This window comes from Papio anubis, chromosome 11, assembly GCF_008728515.1.
Source record: "Papio anubis isolate 15944 chromosome 11, Panubis1.0, whole genome shotgun sequence".
Taxonomy (NCBI): Eukaryota; Metazoa; Chordata; class Mammalia; order Primates; family Cercopithecidae; genus Papio; species Papio anubis.
Window position 1 is genome coordinate 110364664 of NC_044986.1, and position 12291 is coordinate 110376954.

The 12291-nt window shown below is 37.5% G+C and overlaps 1 protein-coding gene across 1 annotated transcript in view; it reads left to right on the forward strand.

Moving 5' to 3' along the window:
• ITGA8 (integrin subunit alpha 8) overlaps positions 1–12291 on the forward strand; it is a 201830-nt gene that overhangs the window by 35033 nt on the left and 154506 nt on the right. The window contains exons 4-7 of the mRNA XM_031652474.1: positions 422–512; positions 4292–4415; positions 10491–10552; positions 11647–11692. Coding sequence (XP_031508334.1) covers positions 422–512; positions 4292–4415; positions 10491–10552; positions 11647–11692 — 323 coding nt within the window. The remainder of the gene's footprint in view (positions 1–421; positions 513–4291; positions 4416–10490; positions 10553–11646; positions 11693–12291) is intronic.

A 12291-nucleotide genomic window follows, 5' to 3' on the forward strand; every position in this document is an offset into this window, starting at 1 on the left:
TTTGAGACAGAGTCTTATTTTGTTGCCCAGGCTGGACTGTAGTGGCACGATCTGAGTTCACTGCAACTCAACCTCCACCTCCTGGGTTCAAGTGATTTTCTCATCCAGCCTCCCAAGTAGCTGGGACTACAGGCACAAGCCACCACGCCCAGCTTTTTTTTTTGTATTTTTTGGTAGAGACAGGGTTTCACCATGTTGCCCAGGCTGGTCTTGAACTCCCAGACTCAAATGATCCTCCCGCTTTGGCTTCTCAAATTACTGGAATTACAAGCATGAGCCACCGTACCCAGCCTCTCTTCAATTTTTTTGGAGGAGTTTGAGAAGGATTGGTATTAGTTCAAGTATTTTTAATGTACAAATTTATTATGTGTTTTAATTGGCTGCCATGTTTGAATTATTATTTGTTGTGTCGAACAGAAAGATCGGGGATTAATGGAACCAAGAGGTATATTGAGTTTAAATCCAATCAGTGGTTTGGAGCAACAGTGAAAGCTCACAAAGGAAAAGTTGTGGTGAGTATGAGCCGTGGGCTTGTGCTGGTGCTTTGGAATACGGTGTGCACTACAATATTTTAAAGCTCGTGTTTAGGAAAGCTCTTTCCTATAGGAACATGTTAGACTTTCAGTGATAAACCTGTTGCCATTTTAAAAGAAACTGAATGCTTAAAAATTAAAGAATGTATTTTAGTGTTTAAAGTTATCAGAAATAAAGCCTGTTTTCCAGAAAAGCAGTTAAATATTTTCAAATATTTCAAAAACAGCTAAGAAGAGTAAAAGCTAAATCTTAAAGTGGTAAAACATTATACTGCTTAAGACTGACCTAGGGACTACTTAAAATCTGACCAGAAAAATAGGACTATTCCCATAAGAAGGCTAAGTTAATCTGCTTTGATTTCATTGATCCTTTTTCCACCGAAAGGAAAACTGTCTTTCATAATTTTTAAACGGCTGACTGCATGATTCTCTGAGTTCATTAATACTTTTTAAAGTAAAAACACTCATTCCCAAATAGATAATCTTTCAGCTTCAAAGTGCTATGACTTTATAATTCTATTATTTTATTGTTCTGAGCAATGATACGTGTCTAAGTTATCAAGAAGCAAATGACTGTTGAAGTAATCTGGAAGTGTTTTTTAGTTTGGGGAATTTTTCAACCTATTGGCTTTAATTTCCTTACAACAATAAAGCAATAACTTTGGCTTTTAGGATTTGTTGAAAGCTACTTGAATTATGATTTAATAAGAATAAGTATCTAAAGGAAATGCCTTACTTTATTTAGTCTGTGGTTAACCCCAAGAAGATTTTGACATAAAACAGGTAATGTATAAAGTGTATATAGCCCTCTCTAGTTAAGAAATCCAACATTTACAATATAGTTTTTGTACGGTTGTCTTTGCATTAATACAAGTTTTACATTCCAGAATTGGTAAGCACTTTTTAAGGTGGTACATGACTTATGGGACTTGCTGTTGAAAAATTAACTCTGTGTAATAACTGTTTGGGGTTTAAAAAATCTTTTGGAGAGTTTTGATTTTTTTGTGTGTGTCTTGAAATTTTATCTGTAACATATAATAGTTGCGTATTTATTCAATAATTGTAGAAACCCTGAAAACAATGGAAACTAAAATAATACACCATGTTCATAATAAAAGTGATTAATTTTTGGCATGCATGCATTTTCTAAAATATGTGATGGGAAATAGGATAATACAGAGTATACTTCAAGCTAAATTTTTTCTTTGAACACTGAAACTTAGCAGATTGAACATTTAAATTCTCTCCTATATGATGTAATTTTATAACTGCAAAATCCTGCCTTCAGAAGTATCATTTTATATATCCAGGTACCATGAGTATACATAGCAGGTTTGGGTCAAAGCTGAAATATATCACATCAGTATGTTTCACATCAATGTGAAACTGAGCAGATTGAAAAAGAGTAACTTTTTAGAGCTAACATCAGACAAACACTGGAAAGCATTTTCGTGGCATGAAATGCCTTTTGGTGAAACAGAAGGTGAGGCCAGTTGGATGAGATCAAGCTACACAAGTGAATGCTTCATGGTGTAGACTTCCCTGTGCTTTTGCAACTGCACCTTATGCTGAATTTATGAACTAGATAACTTGGGGAACCTAGAAGAGTTACAGAGTTTTGAGGTATTGGCCAAGACTTTACAATATATAGAGAGGCAAAACCAAACAACTGAAGTTGTAGAAGGGTAATTTATTTGACACTAGGAGTTACCTTTACTAAAAGTAGTTATACATTGGTCCAAATTACCAAGGACACATTTGGGAGCATAGACCACTTTCAAATTGGGATTTTTTTTTCACTTCTCTGGAATTAAGTATGACACAATACCATCAAGTTAGAAGGCAGGCTAGCAGCTCTGTGTTCTAGGATTCTGTCTTTAGAGATGAGTATTTGGAGAATCAAGTACAATATTTACAGAAGATTCAGGCAAGCAAAACGGAAGTCCAAATCATGCTAATGTTTTATACACGTTTATTTCCTCTCTTCATTCCTAACAAAATGTTATTTCATTTCCTTGAAGAGGATTTCCGTACAGTGCTCTTGTTAGAATCTAAACTTCTGCAAAAACAGCCAGATCATGTTTTTCTTGCTGTTGTTTAAATTCATTTTTGCCCATAATATTCCTGATATTAAGCAAACTAATTCAGAAGCAGTTCTCTCTTTTCACCATAATGTATTCCTAAAAAAGGGTCATAGGCAATGACATAAAGTATGTCTTATTTTCTCTAAAGCAACATTCCGAAAATGAAAAGGAATGGGTGAGGCATCAAATCAGTTTCTGATATGACAAATTATAAATCATAAAAGCAAAGATATAACAAACAAATGCATCATTTGGTATTGTAAAATTATGTTTCAACTTCTATCTGATAGGCATGCATTTAATTCAACATGTTATACATCTATCAATCAAGTTTTATATGCAAACCTTCATATGTAAGTCCTGTAGGCAGTTAAATCAATTCCAAAAAAGGTTCCAAAGTGTGAGCAAATATTTGTACAGTGTGCAACATTATTTAATTTACCACTCTATATGTTAGCTGGAAATAAGCCCAGGACATTTGGTTTCTAACCCTTTGGTTATTTGCTACCTTAGAATGGAGAGGGCATTTATGAAATAATTTGGATAACTCTCCTTTCTCAAAAAGATTGAGGCCTTTGGAGTTTATCTCAATACAATTGCTCCATAACAAGGAGGGCCACAGACTTGAATTGCTTCACCTGTCGTGTTTAATGCCTTGAAATGCTTGTAGCTCATTAACATGCTCTCTTACTGACTTTCTGATCACCCCTGATAAAATTGCTAAAACAGGCATAAGATGCGTTTACTTTCGGTTTTGCCCTGAATAAAAACCATGAAAGGAAAAACCAAGCCAAAAACACTGTGAAAATGGAGAAGTGCATCCAGATGAAAGTCATTGTTTAAAAGTCGTAAGATGCGGCTTCGGTGATAAACTAGGGGGCGTCACAAAACAGAAGTTTACTAGCTTGTTTGCATCCTTTGACTGGAAAGTCATCTTTCAAAAACAATAGTTAGACACAGAAAGGAACTTGTTCTCATAAGACATCACACTGATTAATTCACTGTTTACGTGATCATTTGCTTTTATGTAGGTCCAATTAAAAAGAAGAAAAGAAATATGAGTTACTCACTTTTAGGAATTATTTTCTGCTTGCCTTTAGAGGCAGAAAAAATTTAATTTCTATGGGGTCTAGGTGCTGTGGCTCTTCCCTGTAATTCCAGCACTTTGGGAGGCTGAGACAAGAGGATTACTTAAGCCCAGGAGATTGAGACCAGTTGGAGCAACCTAGTGAAACTCTATCTCTACAAAAAAAAAAAAAAAGAAAGAAAAATCAGCCAGGCATGGTGGTGTGTGCCTGTGGTCCCAGCTACTTGGGAGGCTCAGGCAAGAGGATCACTTAAGCACAGGATATTGTGCCTACAGTGAGCTGTGATCAGGCCTCTGCACTCCAGCCTGGGTGACAGAGCAAGACCTTGTCTCCAAAAAAAAAAAAAAAAAGTCAGAAAACTCCTTTTTTTGCATGTATTTAATTTTCACCAATTCTACAGTGTATTAACATAAAAAATTACTTTTGGAAGTAATTACCTCTGATGACCAAGGTACTCATTAGCATGCTAGAGGCCAATTTATTCACCCAATAATGTAACCATTTGTTACACCAATAAATCAAATAAAACTATAGTATGAGAAACCTACAGCAAAAATGTATTTTTTTTGTCTTTGATGTTTCCTAGGCCTGTGCTCCTTTATATCACTGGAGAACTCTTAAACCAACGCCAGAAAAGGATCCAGTTGGCACCTGCTATGTAGCAATTCAGAACTTCAGCGCCTATGCCGAGTTCTCTCCTTGCCGGAACAGTAAGCAAATTTTATTCCTTGAAAGTGACATTAGCTCAAGCGCTTTTCTATTGTAGACAGGAGTGCAGGTAGACTCAAAACACCATTGAAAACTTACAGGGTTGCAAGGAAAAAGCTTTGGGGGTAAGTAAAGATTTTTGTCAGCCTTACAGGTGTCTTGATGTGACAGCAAGTCAAAGGCGTGGAATTCTACTGATCTTCTGTGTTTTAGAACACTTCTGATTTAAGATATTTTGCAGAACTGATTGGTTCCTTATTTTAGGCCATAAGGTGTCAGTTGCTGTTCAAAATTCACGCCCCGTGTCCTAAAGAATGCTCACTCCCCACTCTACTTGTTTATTGCTGAAATGGTGTTAGCTAGCATGGTTGGACCTGGGCATATGTTCAACTTGAGATTTCTGTCTGGCTTGTGTTCTCAATGGCTGTTTCTTTCTTTACCAGCTGTGTATGCAGTTTGTCTGCATGATATGCCTTTCTGCTTAAGAGGTTTAATCCCTTTTTTCAAAATGACTCTGTATACTTAGAGTTCAAATCTCATATGGCAGGTCCAGGAATCTTGCAGCCAAGCAGTCTTTAAAGCAAACCTGGGAGTGTCATCTTTGGGGTTTTGTGTTTTAATCACTTTATCTCTGTGGAATACCCAAGACTTGGGATAGCATGATGGATGGATGGATGGATGGATGGATGGATGGATGGATGATGGATGGACGGACGGATGGATGGATGGATGGATGATGGATGGATGGAAGGATGGATGGATGGATGGTGGATGGATGGATGGATGGAAGGATGGATGGATGGATGGATGGATGGATGGATGGATGGATGGGTGGAGTGGATGGATGGATGGATGGATGGATGGATGGAAGGATGGATGGATGGATGGATGGATGGATGGATGAATGGGTGGATGGAGAGGATGGGCGGATGGATGGACGGATGGGCGGAATGGATGGATGAATGAATGGATGGATGGATGGATAGATGGATGGATGGGTGGATGGATAGATAGATGGATTCATCTACTCCGAGTCCTTTAATGAACTCCTCCAGTTTTCAGTGTGCCAGATAGATCACTGGGATTTGTTGATAAGCAACCTACAGATTTTCATTCTTATTCTTGATAATTCACAAGACCATACTGGAAGGAAAATGTAGTAGAAAGAACATTCTAGTGACTGATTTCAGGATATTGATTTTTTAAAAACCACTAAATCCCAAATTAGCTTGATCTCTAAAACTATAAATTTTTCTCCTTTTGCATGAGTGTTTCTAAAATTCAATATTAATGTAGGGAAGATAATGATCAAATGTCATAAATAAATGAAGAGAAAAAACAGATTAGTGATATTAGAGGGTTAACAGAGGCTACGGAGATTTAGAAACCTAAAGTACTGGGAAGGGAACTGTTTTTTTTTTTTTGCTGGTTTGTTTGTTTGTTTTTCAGATAGCGTCTCACTCTGTCAGCCAGGCTGGAGTGCAATAGTGTGATCATGGCACAATGTGTGTGATCATGGCTCAGTGTAGCCTTGACTTCCTGAACTTAAGCAGTCCTCCCACCTCAGCCTCCCAAATAGCTGGGACCACAGACATGTGCCACCATGCCTAGCTAATTTTTGTATTTTTTGTAGAGAGGGGTTTTTGCCATGTTGTCCAGGCTGATCTTGAATCCCTGAGCTCATGCGATCCATCCATCTCAGCCTTTCAAAGTGATGGGATTGCAGCCGTGCGGCACCACACCTGGCTTGGACATTTTAACTCTGATGGCTTTTAGTGAGGATTTTTAACAAGGAGAAGATTATTTCTTTCTATTTAAAAATACTGAAGTAAATCAGACACTTCTTCAGATTACAACAAATGTCAGCTGAATGGATAGTCCATGGAATAAGGATTTTATTTTAAATAGCTTTAAAGTAGGTATTCTTTGCAGATCATGGGACTCAAGTATTTATTCAATGCAGGATTTTTTTTTTTCTTGTTTTTTTGAGACGGAATGTTGCTCAGTCGCCCAGGCTGGAGTGCAATGGAGCGATCTCGGCTCACTGCAAGCTCCGCCTCCCGGGTTCACGCCATTCTCCTGCCTCAGCCTCCCTGGTACCTGGGACTACAGGCGACCGCCACTACGCCCGGCTAGTTTTTTCTTTTCTTTTCTTTTCTTTTCTTTTTTTTTGTACTTTTAGTAGAGATGGGGTTTCACCATATTAGCCAGGATGGTCTTGATCTCCTGACCTCATGATCCGCCTGTCTCGGCCTCCTAAAGTACTGGGATTACAGATGTAAGCCACCGCGCCCGGCCAGGATTTCTTAGAACACACACACACACACACACACACACACACACACACAGACACACACACATTGAGCACTAAACTAACTCTTCTATGTTTAGGGAATACAGCAAAGAACAAGAGGAAAAAAGCCCTCTGTTCAAGGAACTGGCTCTAGACAGTAAACATGTAAAGAAACGTGTTTATGATACAATGTCAGGCAGTGAAAAGTGCTACAAAAAATACAACAAGACAAGAAAGGAGGGAGAGACCTGTGCTGGGGAAGCCAGGAGAAGAGCAGCATTTTAGACAAGATGATAGAAAGGGATTCTTCTAGCAAATGATTATTGGAGTAGAGAGGAGAGAAACTTCCCAGACTCAGGCAACAACCAATATGAGGCCTAGTTTGTGTCGTGTTCCATTCAAAGTGCTGTGCTCTTGGATTTATTAAGAGGTCAGTATTGTCATGCTGAAGATAAAATCCCACAAACAATAACAAAGGAAATCCGAAATATATCAGAAAAACAATGGGAGTGGAGAGATTCATGACTGAACTTGTTTCATCAATATTTACACCTATCCATATCCTATACTCCATGCCTGTTCTATGATATTGACCATTCGCTCACGGACAAGCTGGCTTGTTCAATGAACAACAAATAACTCTAACTAAAAAGAGGAGACCATCCTTCATATGACTTTTGCCTTGGTAATGTCGGATATTCTTCCAACTGCCATTAAGGATGATCTTTATAAAACTAGTCACTCCTTGTTCTGCCTTTTTGCCTGACTACCTGTGTGGGATGTGAGGGCTCACATCAAAATACACCACATGAAATGTAGACTTCTAGGGGAAAAGTTTCAGAGTGAGTTTGAACCATTCTTTTTTTATTTTTTATTTTTGTTTTTTGGAGGTGGAGTCTCGCACTGTGGCCCAGGCTGGAGCGCAGTGGTGTGATCTTGGCTCACTGCAAGCTCCGCCCCCAGGGTTCACGCCATTCACCTGCCTCAGCCTCCCGAGTAGCTGGGACTACAGGTGCCCGCCACCACGCCTGGCTAATTTTTTGTATGTTTTAGTAGGGACAGGGTTTCACTGTGTTAGCCAGGATGGTCTCAATCTCCTGACCTCATGATCCACCCGCCTCGGCCTCCCAAAGTGCTGGGATTACAGGCGGGAGCCACCGCACCCGGCCTGAACCATTCTTCAAAAATGTACATTAATGTACATTTGCATCTTAAGCTACACGGACACAGTAGGCTAATAGCTCAACAAAGATAGAATGGAGCACATGTTGAGTTGCAGAATAGCTCAATAAATTGCCATGAATTCTTTCCTCTCTGGTGTATAGCCACAGTTTTCACATCCTCCTGGTCTCCCTATTCCTAGGGGTACTTCTTCCTCCTCAGATCATCTAAGAAGCAGACTTTCCATCATGGCCAAGAAGTTCACAGATCATTAACACAAAGCCAGCTTCTTCCTGAGCATGTGGATGGTCAGTATCCCAGAACAGGAAACATCAGTAGTATTATTTTCAAAAGAAAATGTAAAGAAGCACCTCATGTTAATTTTACACCACAAACCCACTCTGCTGATATTGTCAGCCATTACCTGCTTATTCATATTGATCACCTGCCTATGGCTCTTATGGTCATTCATCATTCAGGTGGAGATGGTTCACACACACCCTTCCATTTGTTGGATAAGAAGTCAACAAATAGTAGCAAATTATCCACAGGCTTCCTTGGATTCCTGAGTTCACTCTAGGATGTAATTATCAAGTTCACAGATGCTCTGAAGTCCCAGGAAGAAAGATTCCTTCAACTCTCATAAATTATGATTCAACAAGGAAAAAAAAAAAAAAAAAGACTTTGTCATGGAAAGAACCTCATGCCCTATTATAATTACCACTTACAATAAACATTTGGAGCTCATTATTTTCTCAGTGTATTTTGTAAAAAATGAATGTTTTCTCTTAATTTTTTTCAGCCTGCTGTTTTAAAGCAGTACTTTCAAAGAATGGTTGTGTTTCTTCCCTTTCGAATAATTTACAATCTTAAAAATAAAAAGTCAGGGTTGAATTTAAAAGGGATTTTTAAAGGCTTGTGGATGGAAAAATACATGTAAGAACATGTGTATGAATACATATATGTTCAGAGTAATATCTCATGCATTCATATATATTTCTAGATGCATATAAATATTTACACTTATGAGCTTCTAGAAAATTGCTACTCAGACATTCCAGATTATTGAGATGAGCTTTTAGGGAACTTTATAGGATTCATGACCATAAATCATGAAATATAGTTGTGAAATAAGGAACAAATTTTGTTAAAATACAGTGCATGAGGTCAAAAAGTATTTTTAAAAATAAAGGGAGCATCTGTAAAAAATTGATGATGACAGTGCTAAAATTAGCTAAGTGATGACCAAAGGAAAGAAAAAACCAGGAGACATTCTAAGGGAAGCTGGAAAGGCCAGGTCCATCTCAAAAAGCTTCTGAACAGGCACGTGCCCAGTCATCAGTACTTCTTGTGATGACGTGTGTTTCCTTTCCCATCCTCTTATTTCAGTTTCCATTGAGGAATATCCTTGATAAGAAAGGAGTCATTATTTACATGTCCAAATCTAACTATGCAGGATTGAAATTCCCTCTACTTAATTCACTACATTTTGGCTATTTTAGGCATGTTAGGAGTTGTAGAAACTCTTTCAAAGTACAAGTTACAAGTAGTAAATTCCTGGTCCTAATGCCCTACAGACTTTTGATAGTAGCCTTGAAATCATGGTGTTGGCCTGCCTATACTTTACAACTGTACCATGAGATCCTATTGGACAATGAGTTAGTGAGTCATATTGGATGGAAAGCAAGATAAGCCACTACTAGAATTTTGTCTTTTGTGAACACTAGCATTGCAATGTCCAGGGAGACTGTGACCAGAAATGCAATTTCCCAATTTACCTAGCTTATTATAACAGGATAATTTATTTTATTATTATTTTTGTTTGTTTGAGATGGAGTCTTACTCTGTCACCCAGGCTGGAGTGCAGTGACATGATCTCTGCTCACTGCAACCTCCGCCTCCCGGGTTCAAGCGATTCTCCTGCCTCAGTCTCCCAAGTAGCTGGGACTGCAGACACGCGCCACCATGCCCAGCTAATTTTTATATTTTTAGTGGAGACAGGATTTCACCATGTTGACCAGGATGATCTCGATCTCTTGACCTCATGATCTGCCTGCCTTGGCCTCCCAAAGTGCTGGGATTACAGGTGTGAGCCACTGCGCCTGGCCATAATAGGATAATTTAAAATTAAGTTCCTATTAAAGAGCATAATAATGGAAACGCTTATTGGTGGCCCAGAAGATGACATCCACAAAGGTCATCTTGCACTGCTCCTTCTTCCTCAAGGTGTCACCTGTTGGGAATGACAGACCTGCCTTCACTCAGCATGAGGAGGCAAAAGAGAGACACGTTATTGCCTCATGGGAAATTTGGAATATAGTCAAAGATAGAGATTTTATTTCTTCCAATGAACATGAGTCATAAAACCCAATGTAGTAGCCAAAAGGGATGTTATTCCTGTTGATCTTACTAGAGAATCACAATGATATTTGGGGTAAGAAAACAGATGGAAATTTGTTTAATAAATTACTTGGAATACCTTTAAAAAATAAACATAAAACACATATTGATCATTTTTAATTTAGAAGGTTCTAGAGGAAATAACATAATATCCTGAATTGGTTATTATAAAATATTTCAGGAATGATGACGTTATAACATTTATGTATTTTGATCATTCTAGGCAATGCTGATCCGGAAGGGCAGGGTTACTGCCAAGCAGGATTTAGTCTGGATTTTTATAAGGTGAATTATTTTGGTCTTGCAGCTTCTAATATTTCATCTGATTGCTTTTTTTTAACCCTCTGCCTCTCACTCCCACACCCCAAAGCCGCCACCACCACCAAAGAAACAAAGAATCTTAAGGAATATACCTAGCCTGTTTGGGAAAATTCTTTCTAAAAATATTTTCTGTTCACTTTTTATTTTTATGTAAATAACTTATGCACATAGCAGCCTATTAAACAGTAGAGAAATAGACATGACGAAAAGCAACAGCCTTTCTTCTTACCCTTTGTGGCAATAATTTTTTAAATGAAAATCTAAAAAACTCAGTAAAGAAATGTTTCTTAAAAAGATCACAGGAATCTATTCATTGTTTTGTTAACTGCAATTGACCAGTTACATTTAATATTAATATTAAAATTCATATATCCTTCACAAAATTAAAAAGAGATGTTCAGTAAGAATGTAGAGGGAAAAGATTCTGTGGTTTTGAAAATAGTATAGAAAAATTTCATCAATGTATAAACTGTTTACTGTCTTTTATCGTACTTTTTATCATTACTTTTTTGTTTTGATATTTTCCACTGAGAGTTAAAAATATGAAGCATGAAAGGTGAGGATGTAAATTCATGAGAAAATGTTTATATGTGTTAGTCTGGAGTGTTTGCTCTTTCTCCTGAGAAGGAGGTGGCATTGAGGATGTATGGAAAAAAATAGGCATTACTATGGCCTTGAAATAAATTGGAACAGAATTTTTTTTTATCACTGAGCCTCAAAAGACCATGTCTGCAGGACTGTACAGCATTAAACATGTTGATATTTTGCTTATCAGAGGCAATCAAAAAACAGAATTTATCTCTCTCAAGGGAGAGAGTTCAACTTACTTAATTGAGTGAAATTAAAATTATTTAATGTGATAATACACTAAATAATTGAAAACAAAAGAGGAAGGAAAATGAACTGCAGGCCCCAGATAGAAGGGTCTCTTTTAAAAATTGCTTTTTATGTGTAACGAATTGTTAGAGCAATGCTTTTTAACAATGATTTCTCACCCTTTAAAAATGTTCAGTGTTTCTTTTCTGATTATGGTTGCTGTTGCTGTTTCTGTTTTGTAGAATGGAGACCTTATTGTGGGAGGACCTGGGAGTTTCTACTGGCAAGGTATGTTCTGTTGGCAGAGCAGAAAAGCACATTTACTGTTACCAACAGAAGGATAGGCCCAGAAGTAATGTTAAATATTTACCTTCTGTTACCTAAATTTTATATCCTTATTCATAGTTTCTCAAATGAAGCATTATTTGTTGTTTTTGCTTTTAATATTTTATTTTAATTGACAAAACAATTGTACATGTTTATGGGGAACATGTGATATTTTCATACATGTATATGATGTGTAATGATCAAATCAGGGTAATTAGCAAAACCATCACCTCAAACATTGATCATTTGTATTAGGAACATTTTACATCTCTTCTAGCTATTTGAAAATCTGCAATAAATTGTTGTTAACTGTAGTCACCTTATAGTGCTATAGAACATTAGAACTTATTCCCCCTACCAGGCTGTACTTTTGTGTCCGTTAACTCATCTCTGGCTATACCTGCATCTCTATTCATCCTTTCCTCTAGGAACCACTTTTCCACACTCTACCTCGATGAAATCAACTTTTTTAGCTTCCATGTATGAGTAAGAACAAAAGCATCATTTCGATTTGTACTCTCATTTGTTTTGTTTTTGTTTTTTCTGAGACAGAGTTTTGC